General features: G+C 37.5%; 1 protein-coding gene across 1 annotated transcript in view; it reads right to left on the bottom strand.

Moving 5' to 3' along the window:
* GRID1 (glutamate receptor, ionotropic, delta 1) overlaps positions 1-25,323 on the bottom strand; it is a 525,592-nt gene that overhangs the window by 222,493 nt on the left and 277,776 nt on the right. The window contains exon 4 of the mRNA XM_014940347.1: positions 10,302-10,507. Coding sequence (XP_014795833.1) covers positions 10,302-10,507 — 206 coding nt within the window. The remainder of the gene's footprint in view (positions 1-10,301; positions 10,508-25,323) is intronic.

Below are 25,323 nucleotides of genomic sequence, written 5' to 3'. Positions count from 1 at the left end.
GTCCCCATTTCAAGTGAACTCAGTAAATTGCCTACTTTCTCTGTACCCCCATGCCCCAGCTGGAAAAAAAGGGGACTAATAGTCCTTTACCTCCACATCTTTTGTGCCGTAGGGTTAATCATTAGGTACCAGCCTCAGCAGAAAGAGATCAACCTTGAAAAGTGATCCTTGAAAAAAAGTTATGAAAATGTGTCTTAACAAAACCCTGAACAAGCAGTGAAGAAAAACAACGGCAAAAACAACAAATCCATGTACAGAAGCCTGATTCTATTTCCTTCTATTAAAATTTCAGCATGAAGACATTTCCAGTAAGACAACAATACTAAAAACTAGAACTCTACCAGAAAATGTCGTTACAACAGAGTTTATGTCCTGCCCCACAGAGGATGCTGTCAAAGCTGCTTTTATTCTCCTAGCACTCACACTGCAAAGGAAATGATCCAAAAACCTAGAAAACTGGCTCATTTCTCAATAACACTAAAAGGAAAGAATTCTGCACATTGCCCTTTGCTTCATTAATAACAAAACAAACAAAAAATGCAGGGAGTAAAATCTCTACTGCCTACTGATATACAGCTTTCCAACAGTTGAAGAACAACGCACCAAGAAAACTGCGTATATGATAAGAACTGCAAAAATAAACGGGGTCAAACTCCTAATTTGTGACACTGGAGAGTGTACAATACCCATCTGAAAAGACAATGTAAGCCCTAGCTCACAGCAAAGTGCTACCACTGCTAGCCTGTCTTTTCACTCCAAATGTGCAATGTCTTCCAGTTCCTAGTACTTTTGAGATATCTTCCACACAGTCGCCATTATAAGAATTAGAAGATCATCTTATATTCCTTTAAAGTAGCTGCTGTTGTCCCAATCTTTAAGAAGGGTAAGAAGAAAGACCCTGGTAATTACTGGCCTGTCAGTCTCACTTCAGTGCCTGGTTAAACTATGGAGAAGGTTATTCTGGGAGCTATTGAAAAACATTTGAGACGCAATGCAGTCATTGATCTTAGCCAGCACAGGTTCATGAGGGGAAAGTCCTGCTTAACCAACTTAATTTCCTTTTATGACAAGGTTACCCACCTAGTTGACCAAGGGAAGCCAGTAGATGTGGTGCATTTGGTTTTAGCAAAGCTTTTGATACTGTCACAGTACCCTCCCATCAAAATGTCCAGCATACAGCTAGAAGAGTCCACAAAACTTTGGGTGAGCAAGTGGCTGATAGGTTGTGCTCAAAGAGTAAATGGGGTTACATCAGGCTGGCAGCAAGTCACCAGGTTGCCCAGGGTTCAGATTTAGGGGCCAGTGCTCTTCAACAAACAATCTGGACACAGGAATTGAATGTACATTAAGTAAGTTTGCCAATGATACTAAACTGGGAAGATCTGTGAACTCCTTCAAGAGAGGCCTTACAGAGAGATCCGGATAGACTAGAGAGCTGGGCAATCACCAACTGTAAGAAATTTAAGAAGAGCAAGTGCAGGAATCTCCACGTAGGATGAGAGGCTGGAGAGCAGTCCCACAGAAAGAGATCTGAGGGTTTGGGTTGATGGCAAGTTGAATATGAGTCAACAGTGTGCTCTGGCAGCAATGTCCAGCATACAGCTAGAAGAGTCCACAAAACTTTGGGTGAGCAAGTGGCTGATAGGTTGTGCTCAAAGAGTAAATGGGGTTACATCAGGCTGGCAGCAAGTCACCAGGTTGCCCAGGGTTCAGATTTAGGGGCCAGTGCTCTTCAACAAACAATCTGGACACAGGAATTGAATGTACATTAAGTAAGTTTGCCAATGATACTAAACTGGGAAGATCTGTGAACTCCTTCAAGAGAGGCCTTACAGAGAGATCCGGATAGACTAGAGAGCTGGGCAATCACCAACTGTAAGAAATTTAAGAAGAGCAAGTGCAGGAATCTCCACGTAGGATGAGAGGCTGGAGAGCAGTCCCACAGAAAGAGATCTGAGGGTTTGGGTTGATGGCAAGTTGAATATGAGTCAACAGTGTGCTCTGGCAGCAAAAAGGGCCAACCGTGTCCTGGGGTGCATCAAGCATAGCATAGCTAGCTGGTCAAGAGAGGTGGATCACCCCATTGCATTGGCATGGCCCTACCTCAAGTTCTGTGTGCAGTTTTAAGTGCATCAACGTACGAAGGACATCAAACTATTAGACGAGAGCGATCAAGATGGTGAAAGGTCTCAAGTGCAAGAATTGCAAGGAGTGGTTGAGGTCACTCAGCTTGTTAAGCTTGGAGAAGAGAAGGCTGAGGGGTGAACCTCATCGCAGCCTACAGCTTCCTCACGGTGGACAGAGGAAGGGGAGGTACTGATCTCCTCTCTCTGTTGATCAGTGAGAGGACATGAGGAACTGGAATGAAGCTCTGTCAGGGGAAGTTCAAATCAGACATTAGGAAAAGGTTCTTCCCTGAGAGGGTGATCAGTCATTGGAACAGGCTTCCCAGGGCAGTGGTCACAGCACCGACTTTGTTAGAGTTCAAGAAGCATCTAGATGATACTCTTAGTTATATCATTTAGCTTCAGGTAGTCCTGCGAGAAGCAGGGAACCAAACTTGATGACCCTTATGGATCCCTTCCAACTTGAGATTTCTATGATTCTTACTGTGTTTCTCTTCCCTGAAGCCAGAAAATATTTCAGTCCCCTCCTTTCTCATACACTTTATGGCCCTGCACCGATCACCCTGTTCTCCCTTTCCCTTCCACCTGCAGCCCCTTTAACATGTAGTTCACATGAGCTGCCTTGAGCCTTCTCTTCTTGTATCAGTCTAGATTCTCTTCATCATGGTTTCTGCCTTCTGTACTTGACTGAAATTGTTCCTACTGATGCAATTCATTCACTTTTCTAAGCCTAACTCTAAAATTGTTCCTCTCTTCTCTTTGACCTACCATATGTTTGTTCTTGATAAATCTCATCTTCCCAGCACTTCTCTCCTGGGTTTCCTCCTATGCTACTCCTTCAGCACAGCCTCTCCAAGGGATGGTTTCTTATATTCTTCAAGATCCTGGTGACGGTCCCACACCCATTCACTTTGTAATATCCTCTCCTTAGACTAACTTTATCCAGCAAGCAACTAAGTGAAAAATCCACTGCCATTCTCACATGCTGATGAGCCTTGATCTACCTTGCCATGATGTATTTTTCATATTCTGTTCAGTCTAAATTGTTAGCCTGGTTTCTGGATACCCTCATAAGATTCACATCGATAATGAGATTTCTCAACTTTCTGCCTTCAGGGAAAGGAAATCCTTTTTCTCAGTCAAAATGGACAGCCAGAACATCAGACCTGCCAATTTGGACTGCAATCCAAGTGTCATCTTTGACTCCTACTTCTCTCAAAGGCTCTCATCCAGGATAAGCCCAAAATCTTGCAGATTCATTAGACATAACCTTTCTAATAAACAGTTCTTTTTACCCATCTATAATATTAAAACTCCTTTCCCAGCTCTGATGACATTACATATTGATTACTACAAAGTTCATCTTTCTGACCTTAAGAATTGCAAGTTCCTCTCATATCTTGCTGAAACTTCTGCTACAAAGAGGATCTATAACCCCTGGCTTTGATCATTTCACCCATCTCTTCAAATTGCTTCAATAGCTTCCTTGTTATCTGTCACATCAAAGATATGCTAACTACTTTCATTTCCAACACCATACACTTCCTATTCCAATCTGCCAGGTTGCTTCTAATTCATCACCAAGATATTGGCCTTGGTATCAGCCTTCCTCACCTACACCTATTTATAAAAAAATTTCCACAAATATCTTAAAATCCCTTACATCTCTTTTTTTTTTTTTTCCAAAAGGCTAATTTCTAAGATCCCGGTATAAAGACACTATTTCTGTCATTGAACAACATTCACCATCGATCCCTTTTACTGCCCAGATACCTCTATCTGTCACCTCTCTAAATTCTTTGGGGACACATATTCATAAAACACCTAGTAAAACAACACCCCAGTTCATAACTAGACAGTTGGTATAACAAGCATACAAGTTATAATAGCACCAGTAGGAAAAATAATTATTAGCATTAGACTGTACTCTCTTTGCAAAACAATTCTGAAATCCTTCCTAATTTTTAAGGTATTTGTCGCCCTCCAAGACACAAAGGTAAATGAAGAAACTGACACATCATGCTTTATGCTGATGATATACTGCTCTATTCGTTTGACACAGAACACTCTTTGCCTGAGGAAAAGACAGTCTTATTGCAGAGTTACCACACTGTCTCAAGTTATAAACTTAATTTAATCAGACCTAAACTGCTTGCCCTTGATGAACGAGGGTCACAAATATTTCTTCCCTTACATGAGAGCTTCCATGAGCCTCTATTTTGGATTTTTTTTTTGAAGCTCTACGCTTTGAACTGTGAAGAAATGGGCATAACATTCAGTGTTGTCTCCTACACACCGGGCACCGCTGTATCAACAACACTAACTCCTTCATCTACACTGTGCACTGCCTGCCCGACATGGAAATAACTAAGAGAAATAGAGCATCAGTCCTAGGACACCTTGCTTGGTATTAATCTTCTCAAACCAAGGTAAATCTTGCCCAAGCTTTTATCTCACACATAGACAGCACTATACTGTATGCTCCAAGCAATTAATGAAGCCTTAAATCATTTTCCAAATTAGTTTGAAACTAAAAATAAGTCTTGGGTAAATATGATTTTATTTCACCTAGTGAAAGTGATTAAAAACCTCCTGTGAAAAGACGCAAAGCAGGTGCAAATTATTATTAGCAATTATTACTCAACACTTTGAAGGATAAATGGCCTCTCTCTATAACCTCCAAAACAACTAATGAAATAATTCAGTGATTTTCTAAATCCAGAACACAAGGTCTAGAAATGCATTTTAAGGGGAGATGATTATCTGACTGCACAAAAGCCTGTACTGCAAGTAAATCCTTGTGCTTAGGACTGCTTCAGATGTGTCCATGAAAAAAATCAACCTGTAGCTATGGTGTGTACACACTGGTACTGAAGGTTCAAAAATCAATATATAATAATTGCAGTATGTATTTTATAATCTTCAATGTCAAGTTGCCCTCCCATAGTAAGCTGAGCAATTCACTGAATTTGAATGAAAAAGAAAAACTGGAAGATGGCAAGTAGTTTTCGTATGGCTACTACTTTTTTCTGACTTTTATAAGGCAAACACATTTTCTCATGTATCTGTACTGCTTCTCCTAGTGTCTTACAATAGGCAAACACCAGTCTAGTGATGAAATGCAAATGCAGGAGCATATTTTAAAATTAATCATCCATAATTAATTAGTAATTTCTACTTTCTGGCAAATTATACCTAAATTGCAGAAAATTATCCTTGCTGTGAATGATAAAGTCATCTGCAGATTTGCAGTATTTTTGAGAAACATTTTGCATATATTTATGTATTATAATGACCACAGATATGCCAGAGTATTTATCTTCCCACTACATTAAAAATATGTGTGTATACATATATATATATATAAAAAAATCTTTATCTTTAAATTGCACAGTATTCCAGGAGTCAGTTGAACAATCTGAAGTAAAATTATTTGGAAAAAGCAGCCATGAAGGAAGAGGTGAAGATGGGGTTAAGTTTTTGGTAGCCTTGTTTTTTTAGTGCTCACTAGAGAGTTGCCCTGTTTCAGGTCTTGCAAAAGCCAATACTGAATCCTATCGAAGACAACACTGAAGAGGCTGAACTGCATGTGGTCCAATATAACATTTCTGTGTTTTTAAGTCATGAATCCCTCCTCTCTTCCTTCAACACTAGCTGCCTACAGCCTACCCCCAAATACAACCCCTCCTGACAGTTAGAACCCTCCAGTCTTGAGGTTAAATTTGTGCAGAGTGATCCATAGCTTGGATTCATCATAACGAAACGAAGTATTGGAAGGTTCTTGTTTGGGGTTTTTTTTGGCCCACTGGAAAGAAACCTGCTTCTAAGCCAATATATCCCCAAATGGGTGGCTTTGTTTTCAGTTAGGTTTTAGCAGTTTAATGAGGTTTGCTTGGGTTTTAATTATAATTATAATTCTCTTTAAGCACAAAGAGTCTTACCGTATTGCAAATGCCAACAATAGCAGACAGGATTTTAGCTCAGAGGAAGAAATAGAAAACCAGAGGAGAATTTAGGGAAAAAAAAGAAAAGGCGGGTATAATTTAACTTGAACTATTGAAAGAAGAATGTATTATTTCTACAGCTCTATTACCAGCACTCACAAATCACTACCGACTCTTTAAACAAAGAAATTGCCTTCTAAAAACAGAAGAGGCATAGTATTTTTTTCCCCAAAATTATGTATCAATATTTCAAGATGTTTATATACTGTATATAAAACAGAGATACAGACTAATATGCCAAACATTTGCAACATAAATAAAAGAGAGATGCATGCCAATATGAAATGCCAAGTGCCAGAAAATTAGTAATAAACTTTTTATCCTATTAAATTCTGAAAAGTAAAAGTCTTTGCTTCCTATGAAAAAACATTTAATAATTCCTTGTGGGTGTAGACTGTTCAAAATGCCATAAATATTTCCTGCAGCTCCAGTCAAGTAATAGCATGCGACCAGCTGCAGAAGAGAAAAAGACAAGTCTGGAGCATTGTTCACAAACAGGTGCCAACTGGTAGTAAGGCACTCAGCATCCTCAGTGACCAGGAGTGAAAGAAGGCCACAAACCAGTGCAAAAGCCTAAAGCAAAAGCCGAATATCTATACTTTTTAAAAGAACAAGTCAGAACCTTTGACATAACTAGGGTAAAAGAGAAACAGAGCACTCTTTGCTTTCCAGCGAACACACAGAGGTGACTACCTAAACAGGGCAGAGATAAGTTACAACAGTTTATTCACAGGTCATGCTCTCCTATCCTTTTATCATTCTTGTCACCTCTCTTTGAACTGTTTTCTGTGTATTCATGTCACTATGTAGTGTAGAGCCCTTAATGATAAAGCAATCCATACAAATATATCTCTACTTGCAACAAAATTAAATTATCCAATGGTAAGTGGAAGAGGCAGGCGAAATCTGGCTGTCTCTGTGGGCAGGTGGCAAAGAGGGAACTGTTTGAGTCTCAGATCCTGGGTCTGAGCCAAAGAGACTAACAGAATAGCTGAAAGTAAGAAATCCCCTTCCCATTTCCGGATTATTAGTTTTTCCTCTTTTCTTTCTATTTATTTTCTATTCATTTTCTTTCTTGCAAGGCAATCACAGTCTTCAAAATATAAAATCATTTTTGCCGTTACACGCATACCTGTTACAGTTGAGGCTGGGTTTGCATATAAACTGAATGATGGCACTAGGCCAAACGTATCAAGGATTTTTGCAGGTGAAGACAGGAACATTTTTCTCAAAACAATTAAGGAGGGACACACTTTCCTTAGATTAGGTTTGCTTTAATCCCAAAGTGACCTTTCAATGCAAACCCTAGGGTAGCTAACATTTCATAAATGCATTTACCTTCTGTTTTCTGAATAAAGGCTGATTCCATGGTTATACCTATACTATTGAAAAGATTTTTTCTCACTCCCTCTTTATTCTCACAGTCAGATAATATACCCTGAAAATTTATGAAAATGTCAGTAATTTCTGCTGCAGTAAATTTGACACGACAGAACGAGGCATTGAGGATGCTAAGCTAGTAAAGAGAAAATGAGGCCTGAACAAAAATTAAAGAAATAATCCTAAAATTGAGTTCTTCTGGGATTTAGGCAGTTTTTCACATGAGATGTCAGAGTCCCCTAACTCTGTCCATCCAAAGTCAGATGAGATCTCTCTGGCCCACCTAAGAGATGATAAGCAACGCTGAAGTCTGGATTAATATTTTTAGCAAGAAAAATATGTCACTTGCAATATTGAAATATGCAAAATAAATCTTGTACCAATTTCCAATGACTGATGTCTATGACTTGTACTAAGAAAAATTTGTTAGACCATTCATATCAGGGTTCATAATCCAGACACTGTCAAAGAAAGTCTCTAATTTTTGTTCTGCATTCCACAGCAGGGTTTGTGTGCAACACCCAGTTTCTACGAAGACATGTTATTAACCAATAGATTTTAATAAGCTCTAGTTCAAGTTTTTTCAGCCATTTTTTTTCCTGCTACAAAATATCAATTCAGCAAAACTGATAATCTTAATAAGGAACCTCCTTTTCACATGGAATCTTCCATTTCCAGAAATTTATGGAAACAAAGTTTTAAAGCCTAATTCTTCTCTTTGTTCTTAAGTTCTTATTTGTAACTTGAGCTAAAATAGAAAAGATGAAAATAAATATACCCTAAATCTAAAAATGAAGTCCTTGAATTCTCTTCTCAGGTTACTACTTATTTATTTTTTTTTTAGAGACCTAGGGTTTTTTTTCCAAAAAACTAAAAAGGGAACTTGTTTCACAACCTCAACTTCCAAGATTCAGAGTTGGGTTGGTAACACTACTAGTCACTGTATAGCTATATAGTACCTATAGCATGGGACATCAAAGTCCCATCAAGTGCCATCAAAGGCACTTACTGCTGCACATTGTGAATTATGTATTTCTGTAAACTATGTAACTATACATATTTACTTGAAGATGAAAGCTGTTATTCTAGACTTTCTGAAATTGTGCTGTAGATAACCAGTTACACCTACTGACTGGGATATTGAGGAGTCACAGTTATCATAACTCTCCACAAAACATAAGCCCAGCCTCTGCTAGAGAAGGATTCTTCGCTACACCACGCACCTCGCATCTCAAGACTTTTGAGAGTTCCTTTCGAAGATTTAAATTTTCTTTTATAAAGCTTTTCTGAATCAATAAAGATTCAATATAGGAAGATTGCCAAATAAATTACTTTTCATTTCTGCCCACAGTTAAACTCCTGCAGGGATCTGGAAATATATCAAGATCATTAGCCTTAATGTCTACAATACACATTGCTTTAAGGTGAAGTGAGTAGTAAAACAGTTTAATACGTTAGTCCCTACGCTTGAGAGACCTGCAGGGTCCTGACAGTGCACGCACGTAACTTATGAACATTTCTGGAACCTTGTGCACTGAAGGGGGACAGGCTTTCTACCAGCGTGGGTCTGAATAAAATACATGTTTATTTCTTTTTAATACCTGGTTTGGACATTCTGTTAGGACTCACTGGAAGACTATGAAGTCTGTATTTTTGCTGGAGGCCTACCACGAAGCAAATAAAACCACTGACTGAGCTGTTTATAGTTTACTACACTTTGAGGGCAAGTGCTCCCTCATTCCTCTACTGAAAATCCCTGTGTATGCACAAACACGAGTAAAATTTGTCCCTGTACGTAGTCTTTCCCAAGCTACCCATTTGCCTCATTTATTTATGATACAATTTACCTTATTAATTTAAAAATCACCAGTGAACATAAATGTGGAGAATTTACTTATGCTGATCTGATAAAAAAAACTTAATGAGCTAATTTAAGTTGATTTTTTTTTAATTTAGCAGACTTTGATGCAGCAAAACTGATAATTGGAAACAGGTCTCATCCACATTTTAATTTCTTCATTCATTCTTATCCCTGGTTAGTTAAAAAAAAAATTAAAATAACCTACTTCATTGCCAAATTCTTAGTTAATGAATACACAAACTTATACTAAGGATCCAACTCTTATTCAACTCTGACATATAAAGCACTGTAAAATAATTCATTATTTAATATTTAAAAAGCTGGATAAAACTAATTAATGCTAAAAATTAGCCCAGAGCACAACATTAATTACAAGTTTGCCCAACAGCTACCTCCCTGTCCTAATTAGCCTCGTTGGGTTCAAGAAACCATTAAGAAAAAGAGACAAATATATAATTCCTACTTCATACTTGATAAAAACCCCTATGGTTCAGCTTTCAAACATCAATAACATGCCCATTTAACAGGAGTTTGGAGATTTCCACAGTAAAGATGACTCTCGGGCACATTACGCTTCATTTCTAATGGACTGTAGTAGATTTTCTGGTCACTTGTAGACAGAGGTTGAAATCCAGTTCAAAAGTATTGGAATGGAAGACAAACAGAAAAAAAAGAATTTCCCCATAGAGCTGACTCTTATATTGAAAGTGCCCATCTGGCCCATGCTGTGCCATTTGCATTAAACACAACGTATGCATTACATGGAGTACCTGATAGTTCAATTCTCCAACACTGAAGTCTGACAATCTTATTTGACATTTACCAACCAGCATTGTCAACATTTGACACTTCAGAAAACATGGCAAAGTATCACAAAAGTCATCATATATGTTCCTGAAATGTTGATGATAAAAACAACCGTGCACTGACCTCATTAATAAAAGTCTGGGCTCCCCGTGGGCTTAGGAGTAAGATAGCCCTTCGCAACGTGTCCCGATAGCGGTTCAGCTCTTCCGTTTTCATGGTAGTAAAAAGGTTGGCAAAGACTCTGCTGATGTTCCTGTCCACTTTTTGTAATGATACATCGAGTCCCAGCCTTGAAGCCTGATCGAGAAATCCCTGCAGTCCACGGATATCTGTAACACAGGAGAAAGAAAAAAAAAAAAAAAAAAAAAAAAAAAGAAAAAAAAAACCACTGCATCAACCTTCGCCAATTAGGCAAGCATCACTAATTAAGTGGAAAAAGACTTTTTTTTTTCCTGCAGTGCTGTCAGAAGAATATTCCACACAGCCATCTTCCACAGCTCCCTTTCATAGCCAACGCCAATAGGGAAATTCCATCAATTATCTTTCCCTGGAGGTCTCTGCATGACTCTTAGGAAGACCCAGTACACGTACTTGGGTGGCTGTGGATACTTAAGACTGCACAAACAAAAAGACAGTCCCACCATAATATCAAGAGTTCAAATGCAGAAAACCAGGAACAGATAAATAAGAATCACTTACCCCTAAACTTCTCTCCTACCACAACCTGCCTTACATATGATCATGGTTGCTTTTCCCATGAAATAATTACAATACCCAGCATACACACAGCCTTCCTCTTAACTCCTTTTTTTTCACTCCCCATCCTATAAATAACCTACCTAACCAGAGGTTTACCATTAACCTGTAAACCTAGGAAACAGTACACAAAGCCCCACACTACTAGGATATATTATAGTGCAAAATAATTGGCTCTCAGTAGGGGAAATCATGCAAACAAGCTCCTTCAAAAACTCTTCCTTTGAGCTCTGTCCCTCAACTTCAGACTGATTTAAAAAAAAATAAAAATAAAATCTGTTTTCCTAACATTAGGTAGGACATTAACATGGAGGAACATACATATTATATTCCTGATGAATCTGCTGGTGCAAACCGTACTCTCTCTTAATGAACTCTCAGCATTTTTCCATAATAAATGTCTGAATTTTAATTTTGTAGTGAAATTTAGAGCAAGTGAAAGGTCAGAGCTTACATTGAACCAAGTTGCTCTCAATATTAACAGTGAACTGATCACAGCTCTACCATGTCATAGGAGCCCTTAATTCCATCTGAAACACATTATTACTTGTCTTGAATAGGAAAGTATTTAACTTTCTTTTCTTACATTCATTTCACACACTTTCATCATCAAATTTCAGCTTACGGGTGAAGCTGAATGGTGTAAGAGTACATTTAGTGTTCCCACAGTAAAACCTGTTCCTCACATTACTGTAACTCTAATGATCTCTATAAACTAGACTGTAACAGCTGGTGTTTGGCTGTTCGTTTTTGGTTTTTATTTTAATTTAAATTTGGTTTTTGGTTGGTTTTGTTTTTTTTTTAAATCCACAGACATTGGTAAAATCAGGGGACTGAAAACTAGCCTGATTCAAGTCAGTAGCATTCCTTGCTGCCCCATCTTAGACTACCATTAACCTGGGTGTTGCACAGCCATAGAATATACAGGTGAACTTCTTTTTTCTCCCCCTATAAAACGTTGTACGAGACCTGATACAAGTAGCACCTTGCAGGGATACAACAGTTAGAATTTAGCTCATGTACAAGTTCAATATATTAGGATCAACAAGGTAACTAGCAAACACTGCATCCAAAATAAAAGCACTGAAAGTTAAACCTTGAGTAGCCTAGCACTTTTACCCAAACATGGAAATGCTTGTTAATGTGATTAAGTAAGCTTCAGAAAACACATGAATTGCAGAGAAACATCAGAAAGGAACAAAAATTAAGCTAGGGGTGTGCCAACCACAGCAGACTCTTTACTGCCTTTTTAACATGGATTTACTCGATGGGGTCATCACTCCAGCCAGCCCCACCATCAGGAAAGATGCACTCATAAGGGTTTTGCTGCTGGCTTAGGCAAGTCTAAGTTTTAATCACACTGTCAAATACCTGCTAGGCTTATTGTCTGAAATCCTGAGTCACTAAGGAAAGGAAGGGGTTTATTGTTATGCAGGCATTTCTGGAAAATGCCAGAAGACTTTAACATTTTTATAACTGTTAAATAATGCAAGCGTGTTGAAATAATGACAGTGACAAACAACTATTGTTTACAGGTTAAAGTATTTTATTAAAGTTGTCAAGCTTAGTTTGGATTTTGCTAATTTAAATTCAGTAAACTACTATTCATTACTATACCTATGCTCACTTTATAGATCTGTGATACACGAAACAAAGATTTTCCTTTTAATGTTTAGTCCTTCAAAATTATTGCAGTGCTTGACAAGCAGTAAGAGAATTCCCTTTTTTACAGTTTAGTAACGACTTGTCTTTTTGTGCAAGCATCTAAAGTTATCACTGCACAAAGGAAAGCTGGTTACAAAAGATTAACTGTGCTGATATTGGTCTGGGTTTTTTGCTTTATGTTTTCAGCTGACCTGCTGAACTACTGGCTAGAAATATTGCTGTAGACCAGTGCAAAATAGTTGATGCACATGATAAGACTATTTGGACCTGGAAGAGCATTTTTTTTATTCTCTTACAAATTTTTCCCCCAAGGAAAACAGGCTATTTCCTGTTTTGAAAAATGGAAAGGATTCAGACTTCTTCCAGCTTGAGAACAAAGCAATATTTAAGAGGGAAGAGACTGTCCAAGCTCAAATGTACAAGCACAATCTGTCAGTTTTTCACAGACATAAGTGAATGTGAATTTATTCAGTGTTGGCAATTAGAAAGAATTGCATGACTGTATCTTCTGAGTGCTGACGTTCCTGTTCATACATGACACTGGGGAGTAGGAGAAGGCTTGGTGGGAATTCAGAGGTGGAAGTGATAACTAAAGAACAGTGTTTTCAGAACTAACAATTTTAGGTGCCTATATAATGGGATCCTTTTTTCACAAATAATTATCTGCAATCATTACCAAGACAGCAATCATTTCTTAAAATATATCAGTGCATAAATACACAGACACACGTACGTATGTAGGAGCATCTGTTTATAAATCATAATGAATTAGACTCACTTTTATCTTACCTGACATATCAGAGGAGTGAGTTTGATGCCCTCAGTCTTTTTTCCTTCATTTCATGGATCACATATCCATGCAACAAAGAAGAACTCTGCTTTGTTCCATGGCAGTTCAAACAGAAATATTCACAGAAACAGTTATGAATTTCTTTCCACTTCTCATAATTTAGGACAGTTAATCCTTCATTTTCTTCAAGTCTAAAAGTAGTCTTATAAAATTCACATACAATTTAATAAAAATAAAATTCCATAAATGCTTTTGTCTGTTAAAAGACATGTGTTTTCAATTTCTTGTAGCCTTAACAGTTACTTTTTATTAAAGAGCTCAGATTCTAACATTAGAGGGTTACCCTGAGCTATTACTAATAAAATAATTACCTGTGCCCATTTATTTCATACTTTATAGGAAAAGTATAGCAATCCAAACACAATCACAGTCAAACATTTTTCTCCAGAACAACTGACAAATGAAAGACCAGTTTGCTATAACTACACAACCTATAGCTGTCCTTGTCTTCAGTTTTCCAATTAGTTACTTATGCCCAAGCTGTAGCCTACATTCAACTGTAAAAATCACATAGTACTATTTTAAAAACCTAATTGCCCACCTGATGTGCACATGCTAGATGCAGAATTTCAGAGAAAATATTTGAAAATTTCTCTCTATAGAACATCAGTTTATTGAAGATGATGCAACACCTGCATCCCAGAAGGAAAATGACACTGTGCAAAATGCACTCAGGAGAGCATTTCTCATAAAAGACCATATAATAAGGGGATATGTTTACAATACTGTCAACCACAATCATGTGAAATTATCAGGTTGGAATTAACTCACTAGAGCTTCAAAGAAAAGCAAACTTTTAATGAACTTTGTATCTCTTCTGTTACATCTGGCTGGAGGGAGAATCTGTGTGGCTGAGAGCATTCTTCCTAACTCTGACAGATACACCATATGTTCGGGTCTGACAACAGAAGAACAAGACAATTTCAGGGATAACGGCTACAAGGAGGGAAGGAAAGCCTTGTTGCACTGCTAAGATGTGAATTCTGTCACTGCGACTGCAAAACTAATGCTTGCCATAAATAATGGGCGTTATTGTACTATAAGGAATAATGGAATGTATCATCTCCTGATGGAGGTTAGGCTGGTCACTGCACGGGTTCACTGGAACACAAACATAAAAGAAGAGTACTAAATGTGGCATTAGCTACCTATACATAAAGCTTATTGTCATCTACAAGTAATTACCTTTTTATTATATTATCTATAATCTTGTTTATATAGAAAAGGTTTGCAGAGTCTACCATAGCATTCATCTTTCATATATTTATAGGATCTGATTTTTGGCACAGAAGCAGCTTTAAGCTATTATTTCTGTGTGAAACAGCTGTGTGGTTGAGCACAGCTGGCCTTTAAGGATGGCTCATTGTAGAAAGAAATTTCCAGGAGGTAGAGCACATTATGTTGTCTTTTCAACACCAGTTCCTAACCCCACTTGACATAAATAGAAGCAGCACATGGCCAGGAAACATTCTACTTTGGGTAGAAAAAAGCTGGAAGCAAACTGAAGTACGAAGCTGGAGCTGAAGACAAGGCTAAAGAAGCACCAAGAAATAATTTCACACTCTCTCATTCTTATCCATCACCAAGTAAACTCTGGGAGGACCGGAGTATTATCACCAAGCTCTATTTTCAAATCAACCCTTTCACTTATACATTTGTAAGAGGGAAAAGTAAATAAGTGTGAAAAACAATGAGATCACGGAGGAAACTGAGCTTTTGAGTTTTCTCATTTGTTGATTGTAGGCTTCACACTTTTATTTTCCCAGGGTTAGTTTTATTTGAGCATTCTTTTGGTGACATATTTGAAGTAGTGAGAAGAGTGCCAAGGGGACTTGGATAGTTTTGCTATTTTAGTATTTATACACTTGTAAAAAAAATATATTCGGCTTTTTCAGCATCTTAGGAACACTGTCAAGTTATTTTTCCTTATACTTAAGCTCCAAGGGAAGACAAAAATGACTATTTCCTGCATTTAGTACAAAGACACTCCACATTATTGCAGGTTTATCTCCTGACTGCAAATTGGACGGAATACTTCCCACTTATTATTTCATTTCTTAAAACAGAATAAAATACACATTCTAGGATCCACTGATTTGGAAGATAACCTACAAGCACTCTGAATCAAGTTTCCTAAACCACTTCTGTTTCATGGGGTTTATTAATTTTATTTTGCAGTAGCTGTTGTCCCTCATTTTTGCAACTGCAAATTGTTTACATAAGAAATAAAGGATAATAAGAGTGGTATAAGAAACAGAGATGTACATCCTGATGATTAGAATCCTGCTGCATTGTAAACTTTCTGAACAAATGATCTGAACATTATCTTTGGGTTCTTGCTACAGATAACCACCTCCTTGAAGGATTTGAATATACTCTAGTATTTTAGAAAACTGAAAGTGGAAGTAGCTCCTATTAAGTTCATAAATAACAAAATTCTCTTCCTTCAAAGAATAGAGGGAAGATTACTATTTATGCTTTCAAAAGGTAATTATTTTGTGCAAATCATCTAGAAAAATTAGACTTTGAGCAAGCACTGAAATTTTCAACCTGAAATACTCACAATATGATTTTAACTGTTCAGAGTGATTAGACCGGAAAGTATAAAAACAAAGTTTGTTACAATAGATATGACTACATTAATATTTGAATGTAAAAGTTTATTGGATTCCAGTGCAAACATAAAACAATATCAAGGTATATTTTCTATTTTTTTTAAACCTTTTTCTCTGTTTTTACAATCTGTCTCCATGCATTTAACAACTCTCTCCACCTACCACAGTTCCTCCCGTGTCTCTGCCTGCCACATTCCTGCAACCAGTGCTAATATAATTGCTATCAGCCAGATAATTTGTCTACAAACATTAGAACTCACAATTTTAAAACAATGTCTGTGATTTAGTCACCCCATTCCTAAGGAAGTTTCACTTCAAAAACTTTCTGCTAAAAAAAATAAATAAAAAACCTTTGCCGCCTTCCATGCTTTTTAGATACACCAGAGCTCAAAGTAACACTTTTTCAATTACACTCTATTTTCTTTTTTTTTTTAAAGAAAAAAAGTCAGTAACTAGGTAACAGTTATTATAGCAAGTACGTATAATAGCAAGCACAATAAATCCATGAATTACACTGGATTTTTTAATTATCCAGCTTATATAAGAACAGCTGTACCAGAAGTTCTGCCAAGCTCCATAACCTGTCTCCGATAAACAGAAGGTAAAACAGGAGCAATCACGGAGCAATACTTCCCTCTAACAATCTCCCAACAATTCAGTTTGCAGTGCAGGGGGTTCCTCAGGCAGGTGTGGTCTCGATGTATTTTAATGCACTACACACGTGTATTTCTGCATTTAACCCTTGATGGCTTTCTCCTCCATAGAACAGCACAGTTTCCCTTTAAGCCCACGCACACCACGAGCATTCAGATCAGTTCTCCTCCAGCATTTTAACCGGGACATTTTCAGGATGCCATTGGACTCTCCTTTCCCCTTTTTACTCCTTTCTCTCCTGGATAGTTCTACAAACATTGATCAAACATGCCAACACCTGCACTGTGTCGGACCCACCAGGAACTACACAATTCCGTTCAGACCTAGAAGATGCACAGCCTCTTCTCAAAAGGTGAAGGAAAAGCAAGAAATCAGAGGTTTCTGGAAAGAATAAAGCACGCTATCAGAAATGTAATCTTTGAAAAATACAACGAACATCGATTTGCCATTTAAATCTAGATCACAGGCTGACATTTGACCACCTCTCTGTAGAAACTGAAAATCATACCATATGTGTTTTGATACAAGCATCAGTGTTAATCAAATGCAAAGGTCTACTCAGAACCCCTGTTATATCAAAGGCTGAAGCCTGCGTAATAACTGCAGAATTTTTTTTATTGGGTAGTTATACTGCCTACGTTGATTTTTTTTTATCAGGCTTTTAAATGTGAAAAGGACTTTGAGTAGAGATAAATCACAAGTCTTGCTGATTTTCACTCCTGAACAGATGGGAAAGGGGCAGAACTCAGCATAAAGCCAGATGTGTTGCATGCACAAACAGATGTTTTCAGACTCAACGTATCATAGAAGGCAGACATCACCACTGAAAAATAGTAAAAAGTTACTCTGCTCAACTGATGCTTCATACCTGAAGCAGCTGATCCAGTCTGAACTTAACTGGAGCTTCCCAGGAGGCCCAGAAGCACAAAAGCCTTTTAAAGGCTACAACAGCCCTTTTAGCATTTAGCATGAAAGGTCAACTACAGGTCTTTCCTGCTGTATTTTAACACTTAGCATTCAAAAGCACAAGGGAAACCACCTCAGGAAATTCATTACTGTTAGAAAAAACGTGGACATATGCTACAATTGGTGTAAAAAGGGAATTCACTGAAAAACTAGCATTTCCATTCAAATCATCCATTTAATTCTTCCAAGTGCAATAATTGCCAACTGTTTGCCCAATGGTAAACCACTCAAATGAGCTGTAACAGCTTCTCATCTCACTATTGCTGTAAATACATTAAAATACTTTTAAAGGTACTATGCAGTGTTATTGGTGCCTCTTCTTATGAGACAAAAATAGACGTATTGACAGAAGCTATGCTTTTGCTTACCTATATCATAAGTTTAAACAAATTATTTATTTCAACTAAATTAATTTTAATTATTAAATTAAATTACTGAGCCTAATATTTGTTATGGCTGAGTATAGGCAATTCTGAACATCCATTAACCAGTACGTAAGGGAAATAGATCTTTCTCCTTTTGGAGGGCTGAGGTGAACCTTCCTGAAGCCATATTATTTTAGTTAATAGTGTCCATTTAATATGTTGGGACCGGAAGTCTGCGTTAACACTAGTGCTATTACTGTATTGTAAGTATGGTTATTGTACTTTGACACACAAAGTATATTCTTCAGAAATAAGACTGGTAACCCCAAACTAAGGACAAGCAAATGCAATTAGGTGCATCCTGAAACAAACCAAACACGTGAAGGGAATGCCTGAAATACAGAGGCAAAAGATATCTTTTCACACTCAGGGAAAACCCGAAGTCACTTGAGAATTTCAATGAGATTCATTCACTACATCTGTATAGCTAAGCGTCCAGCAAAGAGAAGGTAGAAGCCCATCCCTTTGGTTTTAATAGATCTCAGACTGAGTCTGCCTCTTGTTTAAATCAACTTTAAATACTGCACATTCCAATCTCTAGAGAGACTGCAATAAAATTACTGCAGATAAAGAAATTAAATTCCCCCTTGAGGAAAGGCTACTGGCAGGAAGACTTTATTCTTTTATATGGGTAACAATAATTATTGCTTGCATTTATACAACACCTTTCAGCTAAGGATCTCAACGTACTTTATAAACACCTGTACAGTATAATAAAGTATACACTATAAATACACATTACAGGAACTAGTTGCTGTTATACCTACTTAACTACATGTCAGCAAATAATAATTCAACTCTCTGTTGAAGAAACTTTCTACCTTTGAAGCATTTCTGTAGGTTCAAGCAAAAGTCAGGTGCCCTGAGCACACAAGTAGCAGAAAGGCTGTCAAGCTTCCAGCTCTCGCGTTGTTGGCACCATCTAGGGATGGAGTCCTCTTCACTGAGGAAACTAGAATTCTCTTTAAGGTTACTATTTCTCAACCAGTCTCAGAATTTGGACAAACTGATGTTAATTTAGTACTATCTCCAATCTTCTACTAGAATTCTCTTTAAGGTTACTATTTCTCAAACAGCCTCAGAATTTGGACAACCAAGTCCTTACTGATGTTAATTTAGTACTATCTCCAATTTTCTATGCTGAAAAATCTAGCAGTCAGTTTGGCAGATGCCAGTCTCACTCCATTGCTCGCTTTTCAGAGCGTTCAGTACAAAGTGGCACAGGGGCACTGAATCTGCACCTTGTCTCGAGCCTGCCCACCGTTAGCCCAGAGCCCTCTGATGGAGTCAGCGTCAGGCTGTGATTGTCAGTAAGGCTCTGTGTCACTACACCACGGGCACCAGATGGACACCAGCTCACCTGAAGCCTGAGCTGCACAGAGCTCACCTGCCCTAGTGAGACCATCCTGAACTACTTGGCAAGCTAAGGACAACTGTGTGCATATTTTGTGCTCAGAACCCAGGAAGAAGAACTCTCTGGCCAATCTTTATTTCACTTAAATGATGTCCATCAGGTTCTAATGAGGATGGTGGTATCTGAAGATTAATTTCCTTGCTAGCTGTTTTACTCACAAAGTGCGTTTTCGGATAGACACCGAATCCAGAAAATGAGAAAAAATATGCATCCTTCTTTAATTTCCTTTTTTTTAAAGTAGGATTTTTGGGATACAATCTCCATAAAACTCTGCACAAAAGTGCTAAAGGATACAAAAATCAATTATAGACTCCTCTGTTCGCAAGTGTTCTCTGTTAAAAGCTAGATGAGAAGGATCCCTACTGAGATAACAAATCTCTTGGCGGGAGCAGGAGGGTGTTGAAAATGAAAACTAAGTTTATGTCACACATAATGACCGTCAATTAATCCCTCTAGTAGGAATATGCCAATAACAAGCAAACATGAAAAAAATCAATTGCCGATTATTCATTTACATTATGACAACTACTTTTAGTATGATGACAAATACAAGTGCTCCATTCTCTAACAACATGACTCTGATCCCAGAGGAGGAAAAAAAAAACAAACTACAAACTAACAACACGCTAAAGAATAAAAACATGAATCTTTGTCATCAGCTAAAATCTCCTCAGGCATTCCTCTGTTAGCTCCATGCTTTTGGAGAATAACGAGTAATGATTATTGAAAAGCCAACTGGTAGCACTGAGGTGGTACACTGTACCAAGATTAGTGCCAAAAGATTCTCCACTCATCATACTGTAAACAAAAGTAACACATTTTAACAGACTGAAAAATGAGATGTTTTAGGCCTTAGTCCTACAAACATTTGAGTGTGTATTTACCTTTGTGTGAGGAAACTCAAGCCAAGTCTCCTCCCACGTACAGAATCTCTCAACATATGAATAAGCCTTCACATAGCTACTACACACTGTGATTTATTCCTATGATGATAACCAAGATAAACGCCTAAAACACATAGGACATATTCCCACCTTCCCAGATTTGAAGCCCTTCTTTCTTAAAACGGCAACAGAAAACAAGCAGAAAGTTTCACTCCTTTTTAACCAATCCTCCTGCGCAACCCTCCTTTCCAAACAACCACCCTGATATTTTAACAGCTTGTGCCCATGCCTGAATACACGGCCTTTGGGAAGGCACAGTAAACCTGCTCTCGACAAGCATGCCTATGATTTGTTTCATATGTGCCCAGACACAAGAGCAATTACTCAGGTTTCACTGAAGCACTCCATTTGAAAATTAACAACCATCTGTAACAATAGCTTTTCTGCTTCTCTTTACACCATATTTCTATAGAGCAACAGCAAAGAGAAATGTTTACAGGCTTAGGAAAATAGTATCTCCTCATTAAAAACTCAGCTGTAGAAAAGGATAATGGGAAAATGGAGCATATTGCTACACAGACTCTTCTGACTCCATTAATGTGTCTCACAGAAATTTAACTAAAATACCGGTATTTGAATAAAAGAAGTACAATAAAAGAGTCCTTTTTTTATGAGTCACAACCATCCCATTTGGCAGCAGAGCAAGTCTCCAAAAAAATTCTAGTCACAACTGACTAGAAACTTATTTTGAAATCTACACTCAGAGATACCCAAGTGCTTGGACAAGGGAAACAAAACTTCACATCCAAAAGCAAGCAGCATTCAGGATTCTCAGTTTACTTTGGTGACACAAGGGGCTTTTATTTGCATATTTTATTTGCATACTTTACATAAATATATGTGTAAATGAAATGAGAACTACAAGCCTGAAAAAAATTTAAATTGAGATTTGATTGTGGGACTCATCGAAACAAAGCTTCAGTGCAACTCCCTCAAGATCTGACAAGCTTTCATCTACTTATTACAGCCATTAATATGAAGACCAGTTAGGAAGTCCAATATACCCTAAGGTTAACATTTGAATGAAGGGGTCTGCTTTTTCCCCACCCTAATTAACTTAATTCCTTAGCTAATGTCTTCTAATTTACTGGAAAGGAATTAGGCAATTCTGAATGTCACTGGGAAAAATTTTATCATTGGAAAAGGCTGTGAAGAACATCTCTGGCTGAGCAGCACCATGCAGGTGCAGGTATCTTTTGTGGGTGTTGGCAAACCTGCACACCTTACCAGAGTTCACAGAAGCAGACACTGTGCTAATTTCAGTTACTTTAAATAAAGCAATGGCTTGGAAGAGGACAAGATGTCGTGCCAGAAAGGGTAGGATAATATGTTACTGCTGGCCATCCAAAAATCCATCAATCACTGAAGACAAGATTTTAACATAATTACTGACTTCTCATTTTTCTATTCTTGTGGAATAGCTGGAGAGGGGAAATCAGAACCCTTTCCTTAAGAAAAGATTACATAACCACAATGCAGCAAAAAGAAACTATAACATTAAAAATATAACTAGTAAATTCACATTACTTTTATATATTCCAATACCTGAGAAAAAATTAAATCTAAGTTCATGAGAACAACTTAACTAAGTTTTACTATAAAGATACAGAAGTTCTGTCTGAACTCTAGATGAACCAGCGGCAGGTTTTCAGATTAACATACAGAGTTTTTTATCTTTATCTTTCATTCTACTCCTCACTCCAGGTAGAATTCCAGGTTTTTATTCCTGGGGAATAACACGTCAAGCTCTGTCTCTTTAAAGCTTTAAAAGAACTTCCACATACTGCAATTGATCATAAAATGACCACATAAAGGCCACGTTTCTCGTCCTACTAGCTCATTCATTCACCGAGTATAGTTTATGTCACTTTTAGTTGTTTTAAGGTTTAAGTTTAATCATCCTGATAATCACAGTGCTTTGATACTCCATAATATGTTCTAGCACTTCTGCATCTTTGAAATATATTTGGTTAATAGGATTAATAACTTTGAGGGGTGGGGAGGTGAGAGACTTATTGTCAGGAGAATGTGACCCAGATCTCTGAGAGACCACTTAAGAATGCCAGCAGGAAATCTTTGGAAGACAACATAACACTGAGTGATTTTTTTCCTCTTAAGGCATCTTTGTTATTTTATCATCTCAATCTCCTCATTTTAGCAAAAAAAGAGGTTCATTCCAGTTCAGGTATTTCTTCATATCTCTTCATTCACTCATATATTTATTCCTCTCACTATCATGAGGTTGCTCTTGGTCACTGAGTACATTAACAGATTTCATCTGCACCTTCTTCCTTCTCACCCTGAATATTTATTTTGATGCACCTTCTGATATATAACTACAATGACTTCTACAGCAGCGCAGACAATATAGCTGTAAACTTCAGGGAATGAGACAGCCATGTAAACTGCTGGAAACACCCTTATTTCAAAACCTTCTGGCAAGAGGTTGAAGATACAGTTTCACACTTCATTTCTTTTGACATGTCCCCAGAACCACTGCTGTGCGTATCTAGTGACAGTATTTGAAACCTCACGTCCCAGCCACCTCCCAGGCTCTATTACACTCTCTACTGTTTGCATGAAAAAGAATCCTTTTTTTTCCCCCTGGAAACAAGTATTCAGTGTTTGTATGAACACAGATCTTTTGCTCAAAAGAGTGGAATGAATGACCAGTAAAATGTACTTTAACACCAGAAAAAGAGAGAGCTGGAAGTAATGCTCTTGGGAGTTAGGTCACTGATTAAATTCTTTATAGAGTAGGATCTATTTTTTTTTTTTTCCTTATTTCTTAAGTAGAAAGAATCTAATACTAAAAATATCAGTTTCTGCAAGTTCTGGCTGTATTATAATAGTATCCTGATTTATGCTTTCTTCTACCCATTATTACTAGGTCTTCCAAGCTTAAAAAAAAAAAAAAAAAAACCCAGACATTTTCCTGTTCTTTCTGCTCATGTATCTCTGATTTGCTTACTAACATTCCCTTCCAATATGGTAACTCCCATATTCTCTTTTATTTTATGCAAGTAAAATGGGACCATATGAATGATAAATGAATTTACATAATCTTATTTTTTCTATTTTATGTTTCACAGATTGAAACATATAAATTAAATTTACTTTAAAAAGCGGAATAAGTCCCAACTCTCTTCTTATAGAGCAGGCATTCATTTCTATCTGAATTGATCAATAATAAATTTATTGATTCTACAATGTTGAGAGTTTTACCTATGCATATGTAAGCAGTCTTTCCCAGCTCCAATTAGGAAAAAACCTATCAAAAAAATTAGTATCTGTTTAAATTTCTGAAATATGAGGCAGGTAGGGGTAATAGGACTCCACAGCTATAGCAGTAAATAACAAGCAATAAAAATATTTCCCCTGAGCAAATATGGTACAATTTAAGTGCAGAGGCCAAAGGAGGAATATTAGAATGAATATAGACTAGTTAACTGAGGATAAACATACAAGGAAAAAAAATGCTTCTTGAACTTTGCAGTATTCTGATTACAATTTGAAGAGGCAGTGAGTAAAAAAACCTACTTATAAGAGAGGAGAATGAATCATCTGAAATTTGCAGTGGATTTACTGAAGTGCACAGTCCCATGGGCTAAAGAGATGTGAAGAGAGATACCAAGGTTGATTGTGAAAATGAAAGAACTGGACACCGAAGAGTGTCATGGGAATACTGAGGCAAATTCTTTTAGCAACTGCTACAGAATAGAAAGGAAAAAAACAACACAAATCGAAGTGTATCCTCAGCCTGTTTCTTCATTTACATTTTTGGCCTGGATCTGAAGAAAGAAAAAAAAAAACAAAACAAAAAAAACCCCAAACAAACAAGATCACAAACCAAAACTAATCGAGAGCATTCCAAATGAACAGCCAAAACATCACAGCATCTCTTTTAAGTTACAATTCTGGGAAAGTGGAAAGGATCTTTCCATTAGCGGGGGGGATAACCCCTTCATGATAATGTCTGTTCTGCGTTCCAAGAGTTAGATTCCTTCTCTCGAAGGCAAACAAAGAAAACAAAGGTACCTATTCTTTCAACTTTTACTCAGAAATCAAGCATCAACTACACTGGGTGAGATTTCAGACAATGGGCAGTTATCCAGGACAAGCACCCACCAACATGGATGATCTTATTAAAAAACCTGTTAAATTCCACCTTCAGAAAACTCTGCTCCCTGTGCTGCCATTTCCCTGTTTCCACATGGATGCCAGCTCCTCCTCTCCTTCCTCCCCTCTCCCATTCCACCCAAGGCCAGAGGTTCCCTTCTCCCTGTGCCTATCCCTGCTGTATCTGTGAATCATGTATATGCTCCCAAAGAGGGGACGCTAATTAGAGTGCAACTTCTCATCCTCTGTGAATGCCACTGCTTTCTTATGCTGAGGTATCCTGTTTTCCTTGTCTTCCAAAAGAACAGATGGGAAAGGAAAGAGCTTCAATCTACTTCGTCCATGGGATAGAAGGTTAAGTCCGATGAAAATTTAAACAAGGAGAAAACTTCTGATAGAAAACTCTGTCAGCGAGCAGAAAACCGGCAAAGGGAGGTCTGCTAGCCAGAATCTAACCCAAAACAATCAGAAAACAGATGAAACACATTTCTTAAACTAGTGAAAACAACTGAACTTCTTTAAGGAATTTCCTTTGGGATGCGCTGATTCAGATTAAATGTTTACAAGTCCTCATGTGAGAATTTTCTAAAAGATATGCACTAGCCGAAAGAACTCATAAGCTTAATTTGAAAATAAAAATGTGATATTCTGTGGCTTGCGTTATGTAATGAGTCAGAATATTCTGGCCTTAAATCTTTGCCTTTTTGAACTTAATGAACATTTGTGCAGTTTTGAAA

Source organism: Calidris pugnax, unplaced genomic scaffold (assembly GCF_001431845.1).
Source record: "Calidris pugnax isolate Ruff unplaced genomic scaffold, ASM143184v1 scaffold39, whole genome shotgun sequence".
NCBI classification, from domain to species: domain Eukaryota; kingdom Metazoa; phylum Chordata; class Aves; order Charadriiformes; family Scolopacidae; genus Calidris; species Calidris pugnax.
The sequence above is the reverse complement of the archived record's forward strand: the minus strand, read 5'-3'. Positions and strand labels throughout refer to the sequence as shown.